A 24,081-nucleotide genomic window follows, 5' to 3' on the forward strand; every position below is an offset into this window, starting at 1 on the left:
TATTTTGAATTTACACAAGTCATGAAAGAGAGCTACTAGATATTAAACTAAAGCTATTGACTGGACGTCAAAGTTGTTTTCTTTTTCCTTCTTTTTTTTTTTATGCTATGATCAGTGGTGGTAATGTTTTCATCCTGAGCCAAGAGGTAAAAACGTGGTCAATAATGTTTTTTTTAAACAGTCCAATAATTGAAACGGCCTTTTCTGAAAGAACAGAAATCAATTAAACTACTTGATCAGCCTTTTAAAAATAAAAATATAACACATCGTGTTATCTTATAGGAAATATAAAGGTCATTTGAATAGAAGAATGTAAACAAACCAATGTTTTAAAGTTCTTTTCAAAATGGAAATTTCATTGTAAATCGTTACACAAACACAGTGCAGTTCCTTAACAGAATTATTTTAATCATCATGAACTTCTCCCACGCTGCTCGGCATACACTGATGGACAGACTCTAAATCCTCTGCTTGTGCTCTGTTCTACATGGAAATACAGACTGTCCATCGTGTAAATATGAAACATTTTAGAGTTGCACACTGGAGGAATACGCATCAGTTCGCTTTGCAAAACAGAAAGGATCTTTCGCTTCCCATGTCATAATACCTGATCTAGGAAAGAGCCCCGCCCTAATACATCTAGAAACAATTTAGAAATATGTGGAAAGCTGTGGTTAGGTAACTGGTATCACTACTTTTTATCGATTTAGTGGGATATTAAGCAGATATTGGCCAGTGTTTATTGTTCAGTTTATGAGAAAAATAGGGAGATGATTGATTTTAGTTATTTACCACAAAGAGTAAAAACAAACTTTATCATCAAGCATAAGTTAAAAGCAACTATATTTTAAATTATTTTGCCTATAGCTTTATGACTCTGTGGACATCCTATCAAGATAGCAAACTAGATAAACTGCAGTTGTGACAGTTCACAATTCCTGCAGTCGCCTTTCTAAAACACCCTTTAAATACTTGCAGACAAACAACAAAACATCATGTGTCTTTGGGTTTCCACATATTACTGATAGGTTTCACTGTTATTTATACAAGTATTCCAAAAAAATAACATTTACCGGCCTAAAGCTTTCATTTGCAATAAAAACAATCAATAGAACTCATTTAGATATAAAATCTTTTTGTAAATTTTTATTTTACATTAGATTTAATCAAACTTTTAGAAAATCTGCCAAGCAAAGCAAAACTGCATTTTCAGCCTTCTTGTTTAAGCTACCTGGATGGCAGTGAGTTGTAAAAAAACACAGGGATGCTCTGCTCTGCTCTGAAGAATAATAATTTTAAACTGCATAACGGGAGATTTCAATGTGAAACTGTGTTTTGGAACCTTGAAGCTTGCTGAGTTTTTGGCTTCTACCTTAAATTATAAAAACCACTGGAATACAAGAGGAGAGAAAACATTTGATGACCTCAGTGGATCAACACTCAGGTCATGTCTGTGTAATAGATAAGGAAAAATACTAACATTTCTTTACCTCACCAAGAATGTCTATATTTCTTTGCTATCTTTTTTAGGTTTTGTTTTTTGTTTTCTTTTTTTGTAAAATCAATTATTGAAACGAAAATACAATAATAACTTTATGGTTTACCTAACAAACAACTATAAAAAAGTAAGAATTTGATTGGACGAAAAGACCCACCTGCTACACTTCTCCGATACGTGATTGGCCCCAATCAGATACACCCATCAGCATGTGGTGACGCAATCACGCTTGCCTAGCTTCTCGTAACCGTTGCACTTGCATGCAGCGTGACACCAAAAAGCCATCACTGCAACATGTCTCTCGGTAAAACCGTCCGGAGTTTGGTCAAACCGGTCCGGGGGCTTCTGGTGTCCTCGGAACCGGCCCTGAAACGGAGCTACGCGGCTGTCGCTGAGGCCAAAGCTGTGTTGGAGCACGAGCTGGACACGATCCGAGCCGCGGGGACGTGGAAAGCGGAGAGGATCATCACCTCCAAGCAGGGCGCACAGATCGATGTGGAAGGCAGCCGTGGCAGTGAGTGTTGGTTACACTATCCGCAGTTATATTAAGTAGAAACCTATAAAAGAAAAGTAGGATCAGCGGTGGAGGCTGATGTTTCCTTCTTTTACTTAAAATAAACTGAATCACATCATAAAAATGCATTCATTCAAATGAGCTTTCATGCAAAGTAGATACAGGTGCTGGTCATAAAATTAGAATATCATGAAAAAGTAGATTGATTTCAGTAATTCCATTTAAAAAGTGAAACTTGTATATTATATTCATACATTACATACAAACTCATATATTTCAGATGTTTATTTTGTTTAATTTTGATGATTACAAATGACAACAAATGAAAATCTCAAATTCATCATATCAGAAAATTAGAATATTACTGAAGACTAATAAAAACAAAGGATTTATAGAAATGTTGGCCAACTGAAAAGTATGAACATGAAAAGTATGAGCATGTACAGCACTCAGTATTTAGTTGGGCCTCCTTTGGCCTGTATTACTGCAGCAATGCGGCGTGGCATGGAGTCGATCAGTCTGTGGCACTGCTCAGGTGTTATGATAGCCCAGGTTGCTCTAATAGTGGCTTTTAGCTCTTCTGAATTGTTGGGTCTGGTGTATTGCATCTTCTTCTTCACAATACCCCATAGATTTTCTATGGGGTTAAGGTCAGGAGAGTTTGCTGGCCAATTAAGAACAGGGATACCATGGTCCTTCAACCAGGTACTGGTAGCTTTGGCACTGTGTGCAGGTGCCAAGTCCTGTTGAAATCTGCATCTCCAAAAAGTTGGTCAGCTGCAGGAAGCATGAAGTGCTCTAAAACTTCCTGGTATGTGGCTGCGTTGACCCTGGACCTCAGAAAACACAATGGACCAACACCAGCAGATGACATGGCACCCCAAACCATCACTGACTGTGGAAACTTTACACTGGACTTCAAGCAACGTGGATGAAGTGCCTCTCTTCTTTTCCTCCAGACTCTGGGACCTTGATTTCCAAAGGAAATGCAAAATTTACTTTCATCAGAGAACATGACTTTGGACCACTCACCAGCAGTCCAGTCCTGTTTCTCTTTAGCCCAGGCAAGACGCTTCTGATGCTGTCTGTGGTTCAAGAGTGGCTTGACACAAGGAATGCGACAGCAGAAACCCATGTCTTTCATACGTCTGTGTGTGGTGGTTCTTGAAGCACTCACTCCAGCTGCAGTCCACTCTTTGTGAATCTCCCCCACATTTTTGAATGGGTTTTGTTTCACAATCCTCTCCAGGGTGCGGTTATCTCTCTTGCTTGTACACTTTTTTCGACCACATCTTTTCCTTCCCTTCGCCTCTCTATTAATGTGCTTGGACACTGAGCTCTGTGAACAGCCAGCCTCTTTAGCGATGACCTTTTGTGTCTTGCCCTCCTTGTGCAAGGTGTCGATGGTCGTCTTTTGGACAACTGTCAAGTCAGCAGTCTTCCCCATGATTGTGTAGCCTATAGAACTAGACTGAAAGACCATTTAAAGGCTTTTGCAGGTGGTTTGAGTTAATTAGCTGATTAGAGTGTGGCACCAGGGGCCATCAATTTTGAACCTTTTCACAATATTCTAATTTTCTGATATGATGAATTTGAGATTTTCATTTGTTGTCATTTGTAATCATCAAAATTAAACAAAATAAACATCTGAAATATATGAGTTTGTATGTAATGTATGAATATAATATACAAGTTTCACTTTTTAAATGGAATTACTGAAATCAATCTACTTTTTCATGATATTCTAATTTTATGACCAGCACCTGTATTTTTATGCGTTTATCTGCAAAGCACTCATGTTTGCGCAACAGCTTTAGCTCTGTTCTAAGAAAAAGCAGTTTTAGTGTCACTTTTAACATTTCCAATTAAGAAGCTTTACAATTTAACAACTAACTGTACAGGTGATGTTTTTTTTTATTGCCACATAGACAAAAACACCGCACAAAGCTGTTATAGCAACTTCAATAACTTATTCACTGTAAATGTCAAATTTTATATATTTTTTTCCAGCTTTTATTGTCATATACACTGTCACGAGTACGGAGCAACGAAATGAACTCTCTGTATTTAACCCGTCCCTTTGGGGAGCAGTGTGGGGTTAAAGGTCAGAGACCCAGTGTGGCAGTCTGTGGGAGTGGGGCTCAAACTCAGATCCTCAGGATTTCAAGCTCTATGCCCTAACCACTAGGCCACCCATAACTGAACTTTATTGATTTCACACTGGAGAAATTGACCTCTGCATTTAACCAATCCCTTGGAGAGCATTGGGCTGCCATTGTGCGGCGCCCGGGGAGCAGTGCAGGTAAGGGGCCTTGCTCAGGGACCCATGGTGCAGTGTTACTTGCAATCTTCTCAGAGCAAAAGCGCACTGCTCTACCCACTAGGCCAACACTCCCCTTAAATTTGAGCAATAGATTATTTATTTAGTTTTTTTTGTTTTCTGTAGTGAAGTTAATATCACTGAAAGACACTGTCAAATTGTTGTTTTTCGACAACAAACATGAACTAATGAAATAAATATTAGAACCGAGACGACATGTTTAGGTGATCACTGGACATCTGTCAATAATGATAACTACCTCTGTGTCACTGTGCATCGATACCAGCTGGGAACTGCTCTCCTTCACTTTAGGTAGGCGATGTTATGTAGTTTTAAATTTCATTTTAGCACGATACCATGAATGATTAACACATTGTTTGCTTTTTGATGATTGCTTGGTTGAATATGGGTAAAATGGGACACTTAAAAAAAAAAAAAAACTTTCTATATTATTTGTTTAGTCTGTTTCATTTCTAGAGCTAGAGTTTTATGTAATACATGATCTTCACATCATAAGAGACATTCTAAACAGATTTTATTTGGCCTGCCTGAGCAACTGGTGGAAAAAGGAGAAATAGAGCTCAGACTGACACGAAGCTACTTACTGTAATTAGTAAATCATGGCCTACAGTTCAGAATTTATGTTTATCTGTATCAACACTTAATAAACACAAATGCTTCTTATTTAATATTATTTATGTTCATCACCAGTTATCTTAGTAGTAGTAGTAGTTTGTGATGAATTGTGGGAACAGGAGATGAGCCCCTCGTCTAATGCTCCACCTGGCTTGAAAAACCTGTTCAAAGACTTACTTTTAGTTATTATTTAGGCAGCACACACGTATCATCGTTATCTTATTTTATTCTTATATCTTATTTGTTCTTACAATCCTATTTTTCACTCTTCTATAAACGGTTTCACTGCAAGAAAAAAAAATTCCACGAGGGATTAATAAGTAATTCTGATTCATGAAGCCCTTTGGCAGGATTCAAATGAGCCATTTTTAACTAGATTAATTCCAAGATTACAGTGAGATTAATATTGATTAAAAAAAAAATTATCTATGCTCACCACTACCTAAAATACAACTGATTTTAAAAAAAAAGTCTAAAGGAATATTCTGTGCTTTGTACAGATTAGATTGTGCAGAAGAGACAGGAAAGTCAATTATTCAGCCGTTTGGTACATTTGCAATTTAGATCACATTGTACTTGAATTTCATAACAATTGAAGTATGTTTTTTGTTTTTGTTTTTTGGGGGGGGGGGGGGGGGGGGGGCATTCTAATGGATAATCCAAACATGAGCATAACAAAAATAGGGGGGGAATATAATGTAGGGCTGTAACAATCAATTGATTACTGAAATAATCATCGACTAATTTAGTTGTTTTTCTGAGGCTTTTCTTTTCTATTCATTGAGGTAAACTGAAATGTTATCAACTGAAATTGGGAAATATTTCGTGGTATAAGTTTTGGAGATATTGTCCAGCCCTATAATGTGAGTTTAGTTGATTCTACGGGAAAGAGCAGCCTTAAATAATCCTCATGATGTTAATCTTTGAGTTACTACTAAAGATATAATTTCTGTCGCTTTAGGTTTTTTTCTTTATTTCCTGCTGTTTGTGTTTTAACCTTTAAAATGAAATATTCTCTAAACCAACGCCATGCATGACTGCAGCTCTAATCTCTGCCTTGTTACTGTCCTGCAACCAAAGCAGATCCTCTGTCAAGTTGTTGACATTTCAGCATGAAGCCTTTTCAGCCGTTGACTCTGCTGGATTATGACAGCCCCCACTTTGCTTTAGTTCATCAGCTGTCTTGTGAAATACTGTCCATGATAAATCTTACCAAATTTTTATTGTCTATGACTCAATCATTCATTTATATTGTATTTTCTCTCTTGATTGGAAAATCTCCATCTTAGGTATCCTGAACTTCTGTGCCAACAACTACCTCGGCCTGTCCAGTCATCCAGAGGTGATGCAGGCGGGAATAGATGCTCTGAAGACGCACGGAGCTGGACTGAGCTCTGTCAGATTCATCTGTGGGACGCAGGTAAGGTGATTGTTAATGCCCTCAGAGCCCCAAAACTGCTAAATCCATGTAGTGCCCTAAAAAAAGTGTTCCTCACTCCTGAACTTCAGTGTATTTCCCTGGAGTTTATGAACATGACAAACACAGAAATATGCATGGCGAGGAAGTGGACAGAACATTATAAAATATCTTGCCCACAAAAATCTGAAAAGTGCATTAATGTTTGCATTCCTTTCACTCATTTTATCTTACTAAAAAACACAGCTCCCCTTCCTGGTCCCACGGTAAAGTATATCTATCTATATATAAATGTCCACAGCATTATAATGTCACAAATATGTTTCACCAAAAGAATGGTGCATAATTAGATGATCTGCAGCCATTTATTTCAGCACATCAGAGTAAACAATTTGGAAAACGTATGATTCTCTCTAGTAGGGGTGTAAATAATAATCGTTTTGTATCGATGCATCGATCCAACAGCCGACGATGCATCGATACGTCCGCAAGAGTATCGATTCATGTTTTTTTTTTCTCCGGTCTATTTTTATCCATTTCCTCCTGGACGTAATTCTCCCTCCTGTGCTGCGGTGGCGGTAAACCTATTTTGCCCTCCTACCTCGCTTCCTCTCTTAAAGCAGTTTGTTGCAGTAAGCTTGACAAAGACATTTTTTATTTATGCTCAATATTGAAGCGTGGTCTGTGCTACACACTGTGGGTCTAGATACAGCCGAGGCGGTGAGGAAGTGGGGGCGAGTTTAGTCCGACGATGGAGGGACAAGAGGACCAAAAAGAGCGGAGATCCAGGTGGAAAAAGGCTCCCAGCATTCTCGCGCACCTCGCTCTTCTAGTGGGTCAAACTTCACGAGTTGTTTTCCACAATTTCGGTCATAAAAACAAAACAAGCCGGCCTCCTGTGTGCGGTCAGCTACAATTTGGGAGAGGTGCAGCGGAGCGTCTTTCAAGGGGGCGGGGACGTCTGGGGCCGAGGTATTGAATTGCACTGATTATGTGCAGTATTTTCGCAGTATTTTTTGATGCAACTTTTCTTCTTCTGTTATTTGCTGTTGTTACTAAAAAAAAAAAATGCATAATGATATTACAGCTTTCATTGATTTATTTCAAACTTAAAACATTGTTTAGACTGTAAGGTGTGTAAAAAAAAAAAATAAATAAATAAAAATAAAAAAAAATCAACCGATGAATCGAATCGTGGTGTATTCTTGAGTATCGAAAATAATCGAATCGTTGGGTCAGGAAATCGGTACTGAATTGAATCGCCATGATGGATATGATTTACACCCCTACTCTCTAGGTTCGATGTGTTAACAACTCCTCAAACGTTTCAGCTCCTGACAGACCTAATGTCACCAGGTTCAACTCATGACAAAGTATTTAAATAAACCTCAAGAAAATCAATTAAAGATGATTGTAAAATAGAATCCCACGGGTCACGACCCTCACTTTGGGAATCAGTTGGCAAACAAGTCTAAACTCTTTTGTTCTATCAACTAAAACACTTATAAGATGCCTTAGAATTAGGTGGTTGTTTTGGGAGAAAAAGGTTATATTTGCAGAGCATCTTTTTGTTTTTCTATCTAAGGATCTGCACAAAAACCTGGAGCAGAAGCTGGCAGAGTTTCATGAAAGGGAGGACTGCATCCTCTACGCCAGCTGTTTCGACGCAAACGCCGGGTTGTTTGAAGTACGTCGACATTTACTCTCCTTTAACTCTGAACAAATGAAAAAAATTTGTCTTTCATCGGTAAAGCAGAAAATAACCTTTCACAGGTGCTGTTGGGCCCAGATGACGCCGTGCTGTCAGATGAGCTCAACCACGCCTCCATCATCGACGGGATCCGCCTCTGCAGGGCCAAGAGGCTGCGCTACAAACACATGGACCTCAATGACCTGGAGGATAAGCTTAAAGAAGCTCAGGTGTGTAAAAAAATTGAGAAAAATTTTTTTTAAGCACTAGCCCTTTAAAAATCATGTTTGATTGGTTGTGAGTTCCTTTCATGGGTTTGTCCTCCTCAGTCTTCTAGAATGCGCCTCGTAGTGACAGATGGAGTCTTCTCCATGGATGGAGATGTGGCTCCCCTCCAAGGAATATGTGACCTCGCCGAAAAGTACGGAGCCATGGTGTTCATCGATGAATGTCACGCCACTGGGTTCCTCGGGCCTCGCGGACGGTGAGGAAGATTTTGCTCTTATCGCAACGGGGGAGAGGGTGTTACCTTTGACCTAAAGACATTTTTATATCTGAACATTAAAGTATCACTGATCTCTTTTTAGAAGCAGAGAAAATTAGAAATCTAGAATATGAAGGACTGATTGAAAGGTCATAGCTGCATCTTTTTTTTTATCAAAATGAATATTAAAAAAACAATGACCCCCACAGAACGAATAGAAAAAGCAGAAATAAAAGTTATTTTACTGGGAAAAAAATAGAGTTAAATTGAGGCCATAGGGTTTGATGGGAAGAACAAAAAAAATTTTAACTGAGAAATTATTTTGGGCCCTATTCAAAAGTTTTGCGGATGACACCACACTTATCGGACTTATCTCTGATGGTGACGAGTCCGCCTACAGGTGGGAGGTTGACCATCTGGCGACCTGGGGCAGGGAGAACAACCTGGAGCTCAACGCTCTAAAAACATTGAAGATGGTTGTGGACTTCAGGAAGAACTCAGCCTCAGCTTTCCCCATCAACCTCTGTGACTCAACTATTGACACTGTGGAGTCTTTCCGCTTCCTGGGAACTATCATGTCACAGGACCTAAAGTGGGAGCTGAACATCAACTCCCTCACCAAGAAAGCCCAGCAGAGGATTTACTTCCTGTAGCAGCAGAAAAAAATCAACCTGCCAATAACAATGATGGTGCACTTCTACTCCTCCACCGTTGAGTCCATCCTCACCTCCTCCATCACCACCTGGTACGCTGGTGCCACCGCTAAGGACAAGGGCAAACAGCAGTATGTCATCCAGTCTGCAGAAAAGGTGATTGGCTGCAATCTCTCCAGGACTCTGAGGGCATACAGGGACGATTGTGGCTGATCGCTCGCACCCCCGCCGTAAACTATTTTAGACACTTCCCTCTGCGATCCATCAGGACCAAAACCTCAGCCACAAGAACAGTTTCTTCCCATCTGCTGCCAGCCTTATAAACAAGGCCCAGAGACCCCGTGACACTTGACACCGCCTCTCTCCCTGCCCCGTTCAGGACCTAGAAGCTACAACAAAATAGCATCTACAGACCTCCTGCGTTACATTAACGCATCGTCTACTGTGTATAAAGTATATGCCTATATATTGTATATAGTATATTGTATGTTTTGTATTGGATATAGTTACAGATTCTGTATATATATCGAATTTGTCTGCAACATCAACACCAAGTCAAATTCCTTGTACGTGCAAACTTACTTGGCCATAAATCTGATTCTGATTCTGCAAAATTAGAAATTACCAAAAAAATAAATAAATTGCAACTAGGAGAAAAAAAAACTTTTTGAAACCGGACAAAAAAGTTTTAAACTGCTTTGTTAAACTACTTTTCATATCCAAGTTTTTGTTTTGTCTTTTTTGCAGTTGCAGATTTTTTTTTTTTTTCAGCTTTAAACTTCTGGCCCTGTTTTGGCGTGGTGGGCGGGGCCTCGGATTGCTGGAGTCTTGAATCTTGACCAACATCTCAGCACACTGGCTGAACAATTTATTCGCTGCTGTTACATTCAGGGATGGTGGAAACTAGAATTATCTGCAACACAGATGACAAGGGAAGCACACAACTGGCACAGTACAGAACTAAAGCAGGCAGGGAGGAGTTAAAGGAAGTAGGTTTAGGTGTTTTTTTGTTTCTACCTGAAATGTGACTAAATCTGTCTCCCAATGTGCAGAGGAACAGATGAGCTTCTTGGAGTGATGGACAGAGTTCAGATCGTGAACTCCACTTTGGGAAAAGCCTTGGGAGGAGCAGCAGGTACGTCCAGTCCAGCACCAGAACCCTCCCTCTGTACATTTTAGTGACGGTTTCATACAACAATGGAAATATGTTTTGGTTGACGTTCAGAACAGCACCCAAACTTGAAAAGAGTTTGATGCTACTGCAAATCTGTCAAGATTTGGCCGTCCACCTGACAGGCTGAGAGCCAGGCAGGCATTAATCGGAGTAACTGGTAACTGTGGAGGAGCTGCAGAGATTCACAGCTCATTGTGTTGAATCTGTTTACGTGAATCTAAAAATAACTTCACTAACCTGGCTTTTATGTACGAACTCCTGAAAGAGGCCCTGGTTTCAGTCAAAGGGAACATCGTCGCCGTTTGCTAGGAGGAACACAGAAGGTGGTGTGAAAGTTTAACCCCCACATTCAACATCCTCCATTACTTCTCAGCTCTCCTGTTGATTTTCTTTCTTCGGACCGCGCTGATTTTTAATTTGTTACTCCTGAGCTAGAATAACTTACACCTAACATATGTCAACAATCGATTAACTTACCTGTAACTTATGGCACACGTATGAGCCATAGTTCATCAGTGGAGCTCGGCGTGGTTCAGTTCTGGCTTGGTTCTCAGATAACAAGAGCGCATGAGCAGACCATGTCATCTCCTTACTGTCAGCCTCCGTAATGATGAATTTCAGACATTGATAAAAATGCTAGCCTCCCTACCGTGCCATAGGATTTTTAGTGATGATTCTGTTTAGCAGTGTGATGAACCTCAACATCTGTCGTTTCCTGCGTCTGTTAGCTCTGCTTAGACTATTATTTGTCGTATCCACTTCCTATAAGCCGACTCTGGTAAGTAAATTCACTAAAGGCTGCCTTCTTCGCCTGACTCTCCGAAAACGTCCTGAATGTCCTCTAGAGAGCAGTAGTACCGTAGATTGTCACTGAGGCGAGGAACCGTGCTAGCATGGTGTGTAAATAGTCGTAAGGAACCGAGCTCGGCACGGATCGGTTTTAAGAGGGTGGTGGAAATCTGGCTACTTTTTCCTTTGTATCATAACACCCATGACCATATGATCCTTTGCTTTATTATTCAAGGTGTATGACTAAAATAAACAATGCTCTTCATCCTGTCTACCATATGGGTAGGAGTGCTTGGCCAGCGTCTAAATTCAGTTCTAAGGAAACGTTTTGGTGCTTTTCAGGGCGCCAAGTATTGCCTGCTTCACTTTTTCCTTGTCTGTCATTCTTTGTTAAACTTCTCTGTCACTCCCTCTCTCAGGTGGGTACACCGTTGGTCCAAAGCCTCTCATTGACCTCCTCAGGCAGCGTTCGCGGCCTTACCTGTTCTCCAACGCCCTCCCGCCTCCTGTGGTGGGCTGTGCCACCCGGGCTGTGGAGCTGCTGCTCGCCTCCAGCGAGATCGCACAAAGTATGACAGCAAAAACCATGAGGTTCGTTTGCTCTTTGGATAAACCAAATGTTCAAACGTTCAATCCTATCAAAGCTTAGGATTCTAACGTGTGATTGTTGCTCTAAATCCCCCCCCATCTTTTCCCTGTCAGGTTCCGGAACAAGATGACGCAGGCTGGCTTCACCATTGCAGGCTCCTCCCATCCCATCTGTCCCGTGATGCTCGGTGACGCGCGTCTGGCTTCCCTGATGGCTGATGACATGCTGAAGCACGGTGAGATGCCACGACTCAGAGGACGCCACAGGAGTCTGCGTTTCACAGGACCTCATCCGATTAAACTTCTTCCTTCCCACAGGTATCTACGTGATTGGCTTCTCTTACCCGGTGGTGCCGAAGGGTAAAGCCAGAATCCGGGTTCAGATTTCAGCAGCCCACACCGATGACGACATCGACCGCTGCGTGGATGCTTTCATCCAGACTGGCCGGAAGCACAGGGTCATATCCTGAGAGGAGGAAGAGGAGCTGGGGAGCTTCAGCTAACTGCTCGGCTGTAAAGGCCACACCGCCTGTTACTGATGAAGATGGAAGTAACATTTACGCTTGTAGGTCAAATAAAAAAGAAATTATTTTTTCTTAGATGCTGGATTGTAGATGTTTGCATTTGAAGACCAAAAGGGCTAAGAAATAAACTGCCGCTGCACTAACAAGGATGTAATTTTGAATGATTGCCGCGATATTTGACCAGTTTATTGTTTCCTCAACTACTATGATAATGATTTCTTCAATCCTTTTATGCCAAAACAATAAACATAGCTTTTGGACTTAAAGAATTGTGGTGTTTTTTTTTGGTAGAGAAAAATTTGATGGCGTCTCATCAAATACGTCTGCATGAAGGACCACATCGTACAGACATCACAAACTTTTTGACATCCGTCATACATCCTGTTTGTAGAAACTTTACTGCTTTAATTTGTATTTTTAAACATATTGAGTCTAGGTCCCTATAGAAAAATATATCAAAGGATCAAGTTGCCACCATTACAGATTTTACTTATGAAAGGCTTTAAACAGGTTTGTTTTTTTGGGGGGTTGGAGGTTGTTTTTTGTTTATTATGCATGAAAATTTCAATGGAGGTTTCAAACTTCTCTTAAAACGAAAGTCAAGGATAAACTGACCTGTTAAAGGGTGAAAAGATCCACCCTCTCCACTTTTAAAAAGAAATGTACATTCACAACCCTGTACCCGCTCCCGAGAGGGAACGCTTATTAAATGCATGAGAGAGCATTCACAAGCCCATTTCTCCTCGTGTCCATTTCTCCTCATATTAAAAAGTTGCTGTTTGCATCGCTCATACAAGCTTACTTTCCACAGGAAGATTTGCAATGTTTCCACTATGTCAGACTCACCACCGGTAAGTAAAAATGGGGACGAGCACGTAGGACGGCCTTATGTAAACATGTCACCAGTATCATTGGAAAAAGAACATCCTCCACTATACCTTTGAAAACTTTGGTTGAGAACCTGGAGTAGTATAAAGTTTTCTTTAATGAAGCCCCAAATTTTAAAGTAATGTTAAGAAAACTAAGGCACTGTGCACCATTTGTTTCCGTCAAGATATCTACACTATTATCTTGATGCGCAAGAAAGTGAAAACATTAAATACTTTAATTTCTCTGCCGTGCTGCTTCTAGCCAGTAAGTTCTTTAAAACTCGAAATGTTTGTGCTTTATAACCCTTTATGGCTAAGATAAGTAAACTTTTCCAAAATTGAACAATTTTAGTTCCAAAATATGTAAGAGTGGTCTGTGTTCACTGATCCACAATTCCATAGTTATTCTTGACTTAAGGCGTGATTAAAAATCGTACTAGATTTTTCCATGTGAACTCCCTCCATATCCGTGAACTGGTGTATGTCTGACCAATCTAACCAATCTTCATCTAAAAGCTCTGATTCCCACTTTTCTTTTATATACTTTGTTGAAAGTTTATTCATCATTAGTTTATGATCTCAAAATAATTCAGATTTGAAAGACGTAATCTGATCATTTTGTGAAAATTGCTCCAACTTCTCTAAAAATCAGGAAATTGCCCTTTAACACCGATGCAAAGCTTTAAATCAGATTCCACTGTTATGTTTCCTGAGACAGCTAGGGTTTATACAGTGGGGTGCATGTCCAGACAAATGCAAAATATTGATAAAATTATATTTAATACATTTAATATAAAAGAATCATTTGAGCTGCATAAGTGATTTGGGTTTCCTTCCCATGCTGCATGCTGCCCTGGGCTGTGAGCCATATTAGCCACATAAAAAAGCAGTTTATTAAAATAACTTTTACTTAAGCATCTACCCAAACGGAAACAGTTATCTTAAAGAAAAAATAAACCACATTTCTAAAAGTCTCAAAATTTTGATGTGTAGTTTTAACTTATTCCATAACAATGATTACAAATGTTTAATGTACACAGAGAATGTTATATTGTAAATACTTCAAATTTTTTAAGACAAGAATAACTTCCAAACTATATAAATGAAAACTAGTTTGCTCGGAGCTCCATTTTTTTCTTCCCCAGCATATGTTGGCTTATAGCCATACCCTCCGTTGTCCTTTTCGCGCCATACTCCCGTTAAGTCCCGCCTCCTATGTGTGACGGTTATATGCTTTCATTTTTCCCTGACCAATAGAAAGAACTGCTGTTTGTTTCCACCAATCAGCAGTTAGCAGAAGCGCGCTCCTGAAAGACGTTCGCGGGAAATCAGACAGGAAGATACTTTATTTTCCCCGCGAAACTCTTCATCCGTGCTGCTTGGTGACCGTCGGTTGTTGTCCGCTTCGGAAAAGAAAAACCCTTCTTCTTCCTCGGCATTCAAAGATCCACCTGCAGAATGTCTGGCTTTGACGACCCCGGAGTTTATTACAGCGACAGTTTCGGAGGAGGAGAGGCTCCCGGCGGAGATGAAGGAGGACAGAAACGGATCCAGATTAAGAAGAGATTCCGCGAGTTTCTGCGCCAGTTCCGAGTGGGAACCGACCGCACCGGTTTTACATATAAATACAGGTAAATATGGACTATATAGAGGAAAACAAGCTGTAGGGTCGTGGAACATAAATAATAAATACATTTTCAGATCAACTGTTCGTAAATGTCTGTTTCTTTGTATATATATATTTTTTATTTTGTAAAGTTAGGGATATCCGAAGTGTTCTTGGTTACAAAACATGAATTATAAAGTTATTGGGGGTGTTCAGACTTCTGCATCAGGGCCTTGAGGTCTGATCACTTCGTTTCCAGCTGCAGCAGTCGCTGCTTTCTCACGTGCATGAGGCCAATTTCAGCACAATTGCTCTGCAATCTCTTCAAATTTAGACTTTATAAAAAATGATATTGCAAAAAATTGTTTTCTCACTACACTTTCATAAAGTCCTGTGCAAAGTGTTCTAGGCTAACAGCCAGATGAGAGACCAGGCCATATGAGGCCAAACTACAACTTTACGTCATTCAAAACCCGAACTTTGTTGGGAACTAAATTTGTAGATCGATCTGAGCTCTCCATGCCTACAGTGAAATGTAATGATGGTGATATGGGCATTTCTACAATATCTCTGCAGTTACCACTTGGTGGTGACAGCATAATGCTGTGGGATCGTCCCATTAGCCGAAACAGGGAAAGTTGTTAAAGTTATGGGAAGATGAATACAATAGAGTGTGACGGAGGATATAAAAAAATGTTCACGGTTTAATTTGTCCTGATTTCAATCAGAGATGAGCTGAAGCGGCATTACACCTTGGGGGAGTACTGGGTGGAGGTGGAGGTAGAGGACCTCGCCAGCTTCGATGAAGATTTGTCTGACTGCCTTTACAAGCAGCCCAATGAGAACCTGCCCTTGGTGAGTTCACTAGTTCTCTTCTTCCTCCTCTTTTTCTTTTCCACACCGATATAATTTCTTTCCGCTGACACAAACTGTTTCGAATCACAGTTGGAGGAAGCTGCTAAGGAAGTAGCGGACGAGGTAACCCGTCCCCGGCCTGTTGGCGAGGAGACTGTCCAGGACATCCAGGTCATGTTAAAGAGTGACGCGCATCATGCATCCATTCGCAGCCTCAAGGTACATCACTTCCGTCTGAGAAAATTATCCCAAACTTGTTTAAAGAAAACCTTTCACAAATATGCTAGTGAAGATTCTCAGTCATCGAGGTCATAGTCATTCCAAAAAAAAAAAAAAAACACTGGACTTTGTTTCCAAGTTTGAAGACGTTGTGCTTCCCATCCAGGAAGCTTCTTCTATTCAAGTGGCAGAAATAGCCTTGAGTTGCTTTATAGTCAACGCTAGACATTTGAATTGAAAAAGCTTCCTGGATGGGAAGTGAAACGTCTTTCACAAATGGATTTGTTAAACAGCCTTATTGTCATAAAATCTTCCTGGATAGACAAACGAAGCAGATATTTTGCCAAAGAGGCGAATAAATGTTAGATGGCTGCATCACTACTAACTGTGATTTAAGTAATGGATCAGGCCTTTAACCATCAACTCCTCCTGTGTCAGTCGGAGCAGGTGTCTCGTCTGGTGAAGGTTCACGGCATCATCATCTCGGCCACAGCGGTCAAAGCGAAAGCCACCAAGGTGTGTCTGCAGTGCCGCGGCTGCCGCAACGTCCTCAACAACATCCCGCTCCCTCCGGGGCTGCAGGGCTACGCTCTGCCGCGCAAGTGTAACAGGTGAGTGTGTGGGGAGGCGATGCAAGCAAAGATATTAAATGCAAAGAAGTGCGATCCGGAAATTAAACTTTGAAAAATGTTGTAGTAACATAAATAACATAAAAATGTTCTAAAAAAAAAAAAAAAAAAAAAAGAGGTTTGAAGAGTAATTTTGCTGATTTTATTGGATTTTTTTTCTTAAACAGATTTTGTATTTTCAAGTTTTACTGTTTTCAAATTTCACTTTTTCGGGTTGCGTTTTTATTGATTGCTTTCTCATTTTAAGCATCACATTCTTTGGTCGGGCTTTTCTACGGGGTGAGGAGCATATTGGTCTTAAAGGACGCTGTCAACATTTTTATTGGTCAGGAATAGGCATTTCTATTGGGTTTGAGGTGAGGAGAATGTAATTTAAAACAGAATTAGATGGAATAAACCATCTGAAAAAAGAAATTGGAATAAAAAATTGTAATGTAATTTCTTTAAAGGCAATTTTAGAACAGTTGTTATTAAAAATATAAAATTTGAATAAACAGTCATGAGTTACTCTTAAGCCCTTTTTTTATTAAGAAGCTTTTTAAAGGTTAATTTCTGGATTTATGTTATCCTTTCTTTGAATTTCTGTTTACAAAATGTGTTCTTTGACAAAAATAGTGGAACAAAATTATTTTTTTTTGTGGTATATTTCCTTGCAACAATAATTTAATAAAAAAAAAGGTTTGCTCCATACCATTTCTAACCTTTTTTTGTTCCCCACTCAGTGAGAATGTCGGCAGGCTCAAGTGTCCCGTGGATCCTTACTTCATCGTCCCGGACCGCTGCGCTTGTGTTGACTTCCAGACGCTCCGTCTGCAGGAGGCCCCCGACGCTGTGCCCCATGGAGAGATGCCCCGCCACCTCCAGCTCTACTGCGACAGGTAAGAAAACTCTGAAGCCATTAAGATCTATGGCGCTGTGTTCTTCTAGCAGAGATTCAACCCGTTTTCCCTTCGTCTCCCAGGTATCTGTGCGACCGCGTGGTGCCTGGTAACAGGGTCACCATCATGGGGATCTACTCCATCAAAAAAGTTGCTGCAACGAAGGGTAGAGCAGGCAAGGAGAAGGGTGTCGGCGTCGGGATTCGCTCATCCTATCTGCGAGTGGTCGGCATTCAGGTGGACACGGATGGAGCAGGCATGTGCATCACCTTCATAAATGTCATGTTTGATTTATGAGGATATGGATGTGAAAGACGTAGGACAGGGTTGTCCTCATGGCCGGGAAAGAGTAGATGGTTTTATAAAGACTAGGCATCTTTTTTCCCCCTAAAAGATGTTAGTGGAAACCACTTTTTAGGTGGTTTCTAAATCTTCCCATCCATGAGGAGATCACTCCCACAGCATGCTGCTGCCCCCACCACGTGTCACTACCATTATTGGATTATTGCAAGCGCATAATTTAGTTAAAAAAAGGCAAACCAGAATTGAACTTTGCAAACACTTAAATAAAAAGGAGTCATTTTAAATTTCATTTTCTAGATCATTCTCTTTGCTTTGTGACGGGGACAGAAGACTCATTTTTATTAGTCTGCATGAACATTAGCAGCCACATTTTTATTGGTCCAGAGCAAACATCAACTTGTAGTGAAGAGAATGTGATCTAAAATTAAAATTTTAAATGAATGCAGTTCCGAAAACCTAATCTGTAAAAAAAAAAAATTGTAAGAAAAAAAATTTATAAGATTTTAGTGTATACAAAATAGATAAAAACATTTTGAAATTTTCAATTTTCTGAGAAACAGAAGTTATTTAAAACTTTTTAATAAGAAATTTTCATTTCTAGATTGCTTTTTTTATTTATAAAACCTGTTTGGTTTTTTTTGCTTGCAACAATAATGGAACAGAATTGACTCCATACGTTCCCTGCTCCTCCTGATGGCTCTAAATCTGGCCTGTCTGATTTCCTGTTTAGGCTTCATAGAAATAAATTAGCTTTGGTGTTTTATAAATTGTTTCCACTATCATTTGGTTTCTCACATTAAAATCCCAATGAAAAAATATTATCTATTAACCAAACAGTTGGAGTTTTTTCAGTGTTCTGACATTATTTGGTCTATAGATGAATCTCCTTAGATCGAGGCGTTCAGCTTCTTCCTCGTCTTTGGTTTAAATTCCACATTCTGTGTTCTGCAGGTCGTGGAGCCACCGGATCCGTGTCTCCACAGGAGGAGGAGGAGCTCAGAGCGCTCGCTGCCTCTCCTAACATCTACAACTCTCTGGCGAGCTCCCTGGCTCCCTCCATCTACGGCAGCGATGACCTGAAGAAGGCCATCACCTGCCTGTTGTTTGGCGGCTCCAGGAAGAGGTGAGGATCCAAATGTCCTTTGGTTGAACCATTAAGGTCGTCTGTTTAGTAACCGTTTGGTTCTGTGTTCTTCAGGCTGCCTGACGGTCTGACCCGTAGAGGCGACATCAACCTGCTGATGCTGGGAGATCCGGGAACAGCAAAGTCTCAGCTGCTGAAGTTTGTGGAGAGATGCGCTCCGATCGGGGTATTTATACCGTCTGCAGAAGCTGCAGCAGAATGACTCACGCTAAGGGATGTAAGGCTGACTCATGTTTCCGCTGCAGATTTACACCTCAGGCAAAGGCAGCAGTGCTGCCGGGTTGACCGCCTCGGTGTTGAGGGACCCGGTCACCCGCGGGTTCATCATGGAGGGCGGAGCCATGGTGCTGGCCGACGGCGGGGTGGTATGCATCGACGAGTTTGACAAGATGAGAGAAGACGACAGAGTGGCGATCCATGAGGCCATGGAGCAGCAGACCATCTCCATCGCGAAGGTAGTTAGCAGATAGAGGGGATGGGTGGGTTATAAATAAAACAAAACACAATGGGGTTACCATAGTAACCTAAGCATCTGTGCTCCTCCAAAAGGCGGGCATCACCACCACTCTGAACTCACGCTGCTCGGTGCTCGCCGCCGCCAACTCTGTGTTTGGCCGCTGGGACGACACCAAAGGAGAGGACAACATCGACTTCATGCCCACCATCCTGTCCCGTTTTGACATGATCTTCATCATCAAGGACCAGCATGACCACCAGAGGGACATGGTGAGCACGGCAAATTATTTTAGGATTTTATTCCCCCCTTTTTTTTTTTTTTTTTTTTTTTTACTGTTTCTCGTGATTTAACAACTTTAATGACTTTGAAAATAGGGTTCAGGTTCAGTTAACACACATCGTGGAGAAATGCACCCCGATCACTCGGGTTTTGCCAATAAATGGTATCTTTTGGTTCCGTTCGGTCTGGATATGTATCTAATCTAACCTGAATGAATGTCGTCTGTCTCATGAAGCGTGAATGGATCTTATTCTGACACCAGAACCGCCCTCTGATTACAGACGCTGGCTCGCCACGTCATGAACGTCCACCTGAGCGCTCAGACGCAGACGGAAGGCGTGGAGGGCGAGATTCCTCTGGCCACCTTCAAGAAGTACATCGCCTACGCCAGAACGTGAGTGCAGCGTACGCCGTGTCTGAGTAACGGCCCTAATCATGGACTCTGGATGTTAAGTCTGTTGGGTTTTTTTGCTCGCAGTAAATGTGGCCCTCGGCTTTCGCCGGCGGCCGCCGAGAAGCTGAAGAATCGTTACGTGGTGATGAGGAGTGGCGCCAGAGAGCACGAGAGAGAGACGGACAAGCGGCCCTCCATCCCCATCACCGTCAGGTACGTCTCTTGTTAAGCTTATGTTTTTTCCTCTTTGATTTCCTGCGTTCACACCTTGGATGGTTAATGAAAACAGGCAGCTGGAGGCGATCATCCGCGTCGCAGAGTCTCTGGCTAAGATGAAGCTGCAGCCTGTAGCTGGAGAAGAAGAGGTGGACGAAGCCCTGAGGCTCTTCCAGGTGTCCACTCTGGACGCCGCTCTGTCCGGCAGCCTCTCTGGTGAGGGTTAGAGATGCTTTCAGAACACCTGCTTGGTGTCTGTTGTTGCAAGCTGTACGTTTGAATGATTTTTTTTTATTTTTTTTTTTTGCTGCTAACCAGGAGTGGAAGGATTCACCACACAGGAGGACCAGGAAATGCTCTCCCGCATCGAGAAGCAGCTGAAGAGACGTTTCGCCATCGGCTCCCAGGTTTCCGAGCACAGCATCGTCCAGGACTTCACCAAGCAGGTCAGCATGCTTCCATCCCATTTATTCAAGCTTCGGAATCAGACCATCGGAGCAGTGCATTTCACACTGGAAGGATCTAAGAAAGTCAGACTTCTACTCTAGAAGTACCAAACAACCATATGCTAAACCTTCTTCCATGTCCGCTCAGTCCATAGGACTAAATCCCATAGAAACCCTGACAGTGCCCTGAAAAAAGGAACTGATTCTTTTACCCTTCAATGTCCTTCATTGACTGCTCACAGATACTAGGATGAATATTATGAAGTTAGATGTGTTAGCCAGATGTGCAGCTGTAAAATCAGTTCTGATGCATGCAGCTTTATCTATTAGACAGAACCATAAACTACCCTCCATGCACATTTTAAACATTTTACATGTGCAGACTCTGCACCAGCAGACCACAAGTGCATGCTCCTTTTCTTTATGTCTTGCTTTCCATGCGCCCATAGCCTCTTTTTCTGTTTACTTGAGCACATCCTTAATACCTTGTATTGTAGCTCCTATCCCGTTACCTTTTTTCTGTAAGAACACTTATCAGGGTAGAAAAGGGGGCTCCTGACTGCTGTTCTGAATTCAGACAGCCTCGTCGATGTTATAGCGCTATGGACGCGCACATTAAAGATGCATTGCTAATGCAACAGTCTCAAGAGGCGGGATTTCCTGAAAAACAAGGGCATAGGTTTGATTTCAACTTTGGTAGGGACACTATTCTTCAGCTTCAGGGCTCATTTTGTTTAAAGAGAACAGCAGCATTTCCTGCTACATTAATACAAATCTTATAAGAACTACATGCACTAGATGCTGTTTATCAATATTTAAAGCATAACTTGCTCTGATGAATGTGGAATTAGGACTTTTTCCACTTTGAAAAGGATGGCATTTAACTTTACCTGCGACTAAGACAGTGTCTGTTTAACCAAATATAGTTTATAATATGTGGATTTATTCTGTGTTTTCTTCTGAAGATAGAGAATTGTGCAGAGGTAAAACCCACTCTTATTTTTTTTTCTAATATGCTCTTTCTGGATCATGCAAAAAAATACATTCAAGGGACGGAAAATAAATGTATTGTATTTACATGTGCACTGGAACTATAAGAGGAACTGACACTGAGCATTTAAAATATTAATATTAGAAGTTGTACATCTGGGCTGTAGTTACTCTGTATAGCTAATTTCATGTATTTTATCTATGGCTGAAACAATCATATTAACAGATTATTTAAATAATCGTGAACTAATTTAGTAATTGATTAATCGTTAACTGGAATATAGGGCCACTAAAATGTGCCTTTAGCCGACAGAGCGACCCACTTAGAGCAATTATACCAAGATTGTAAAAAAAATATGTAAACATTTAGCATTTAAGAAGTAAAAAAAAAAAAAAGTTTTTGTCTGTCAATATTCTACAACCAGAACTCCTCCAAAGGAAACGTTTAAACGTTTCTGTTTCACCTGGTTTCATTTCATAAAAGATCTTCTTTAAGGAGCCTTTGGCTATCTGATTAAAAGATAAAATAAAATAAATCCTAACGTTGTTAACTTACATTTCTCAAGTTCCACAAATCAAAAAACTCTCTCCTGCTTCTTTACAGAACTCCAATCAGAAGCTTTCGCCTGTTTTAGCGTAGATAATAAGTTTTTTAATTTGGACTTGTTTCGTAGCCCAATACTAATTTATTTTAGCGTCTTTTTTTTTTTTTGTGCTTCAAGCAACCGCGTGCGCGCACATACAGACTAGAAAACATGCAATCAGAAAGAGAGAAGGCGGAACTTAAGGCAGAATAATCAGAGTTAAACCGCGCAGCACAGTTGATGCGCTGCTATGTGAAAGGGACAGGAAAGAGCAGCAGCTGCAGCTACCAGGCAGAGAAGCTGCGAGAAGAAAAGAAGCGGCTGCTGTATAGTAAATTATAAACATGTTGTTCACATCCAGTTATTGGTAGGGACAAATGGGTCCGTCCAAAATTTTGGTAGGGATATGTCCCTATGGTCCCTATGCAAACCTACGCCCATGCTGAAAAATGTAGGCAATCACAGGTGGTTTACTTTTCTACAGAGGTTATTATCCTCAAGGTGAGAAAAGTTGACCGAAATAGATCGACGTACAAAGGAGAGGTGATACAGATGCCTGAAAAGTTGGCAACAGGTGCAGAGGAGCATGCACTTATTGAGGTATGCTTAAAGTCGGTCATAGATGGCCGCTGTCCCGCGGCTGTTAAAGGTTTTCCTGTTTAGCACAGCTGATTCTGATGATTGCATTTCAGCAAAAGCCTGTAAATCAGCTATCAGTGGAAATCAGCTGTGCTGGATCAGAGAAACATCTGCAGGACAGCGGCCCTCGAGGACAGACTTTGGACATGTCTGCATTTATGCATGTCACAGGTGTAACTTTCTGAAGGACTGGTGTGGACGTCCCCACCAAGAATTTCAATGAACAGAATTTGGCAACATATGGGAAAATTTCTACATTTGATTTTGCTGCTTTTAAAGGAGGATATTCACTAATGTAGCTGAAAGGGAAAACAATCAATCTGCATTTTTTTGGATGAATTGATGGATGAATGAAACTGAAATTGTGTGCATGCTAGGGAGGGATTCTATATTATATATTCTTCTTTTTTAATACATTAATGTCTAACTAACCATAAATATATCAGTGTATTTTGGTTCTTTTGTTTTCTCAACAATAGGAAAGCATTCAATAAATATGTTTGAGCTCATTTGTGGAAAATGCATACATATTATCATCTGGTGGTCCAGAATCTGCCTGCTTCAAATGCTCAAAATGCTCAAGTAGAGAAAGTGCTCATGTATTTTATTTTTTTCTTTCCCTTTTGGCAAAATTCTGACATAGAAACTGTGGAGTTAATCGAAAACAACTCATCACTCATTTGATTTTCTCTCTCTTATACAGAAGTACCCAGAGCACGCCATCTACAAAGTCCTCCACCTGATGCTGAGGAGGGGGGAGCTGCAGCACCGCATGCAGAGGAAGGTCCTCTACAGGGTCAAGTAGAGCAAACTGGCTCTCAGACACATATTGGCTTGTATTTGTTCATGTAAATAGTTATTTTTGGTCTGTGTTTGATATTTGAAGATGGATAAAAAAAAATAATAAAAAAATGTAACACACTTTGGTTCTGAAATGATGGAATAAAAATGTAACTGTTTTGGTGGAGATGCTGTTTAAACAAATAAAAATAAATTGTAAACACCACTGAATTCAGAAAGTGCTTTATTTAATTTTTTAAGCAGTTATCCCTAATTATAAGTGTCCATAAAGTGTGCTGTGAGAATATTTAAACCCCTTAAATTAAGTTTAAATTTGCACAATAAACCAGAACTTGCAATGAAATGCGAAAAGAAGTCCTGTTTATTTGCGAGGAGTGATGTAGAGGCAGAAACACTTTGTGAGGGGAAAGTATGGCAGTGGCTGCATCATGCTGTGGCTATTCTAGTGTTCTGTAACAAAGGGTTGTCTAAGTTAAAGGGGAGGA

The 24,081-nt window shown here is 40.7% G+C and overlaps 2 protein-coding genes across 2 annotated transcripts; both read left to right on the forward strand.

The window, feature by feature from the left end:
• Nucleotides 1-1,733: 1,733 nt before the first annotated feature.
• gcat (glycine C-acetyltransferase) lies at nucleotides 1,734-12,434 on the forward strand. Its single transcript, XM_038268234.1, has 9 exons — nucleotides 1,734-2,012; nucleotides 6,258-6,388; nucleotides 7,971-8,072; nucleotides 8,159-8,305; nucleotides 8,405-8,559; nucleotides 10,265-10,347; nucleotides 11,595-11,766; nucleotides 11,878-11,999; nucleotides 12,082-12,434. Exons 1-9 carry the CDS (start codon nucleotides 1,793-1,795, stop codon nucleotides 12,231-12,233), a joined length of 1,284 nt encoding a protein of 427 aa, XP_038124162.1. The 5' UTR covers nucleotides 1,734-1,792; the 3' UTR covers nucleotides 12,234-12,434.
• Nucleotides 12,435-14,485: 2,051 nt separating this feature from the next.
• mcm5 (minichromosome maintenance complex component 5) lies at nucleotides 14,486-23,806 on the forward strand. The gene is made up of 15 exons (XM_038268220.1): nucleotides 14,486-14,787; nucleotides 15,491-15,617; nucleotides 15,708-15,836; nucleotides 16,275-16,447; nucleotides 17,188-17,343; nucleotides 17,427-17,599; nucleotides 18,598-18,769; nucleotides 18,845-18,956; nucleotides 19,036-19,245; nucleotides 19,340-19,516; nucleotides 19,808-19,920; nucleotides 20,005-20,133; nucleotides 20,210-20,352; nucleotides 20,455-20,582; nucleotides 23,499-23,806. The coding sequence occupies exons 1-15, from the start codon at nucleotides 14,615-14,617 to the stop codon at nucleotides 23,598-23,600; spliced, it is 2,217 nt and encodes a 738-aa protein (XP_038124148.1). The 5' UTR covers nucleotides 14,486-14,614; the 3' UTR covers nucleotides 23,601-23,806.
• The last annotated feature ends 275 nt before the right edge of the window (nucleotides 23,807-24,081 follow it).

This window comes from Cyprinodon tularosa, unplaced genomic scaffold (genome assembly GCF_016077235.1).
Source record: "Cyprinodon tularosa strain WSP-4 unplaced genomic scaffold, ASM1607723v1 ctg699, whole genome shotgun sequence".
In the NCBI taxonomy this organism is placed as follows: domain Eukaryota; kingdom Metazoa; phylum Chordata; class Actinopteri; order Cyprinodontiformes; family Cyprinodontidae; genus Cyprinodon; species Cyprinodon tularosa.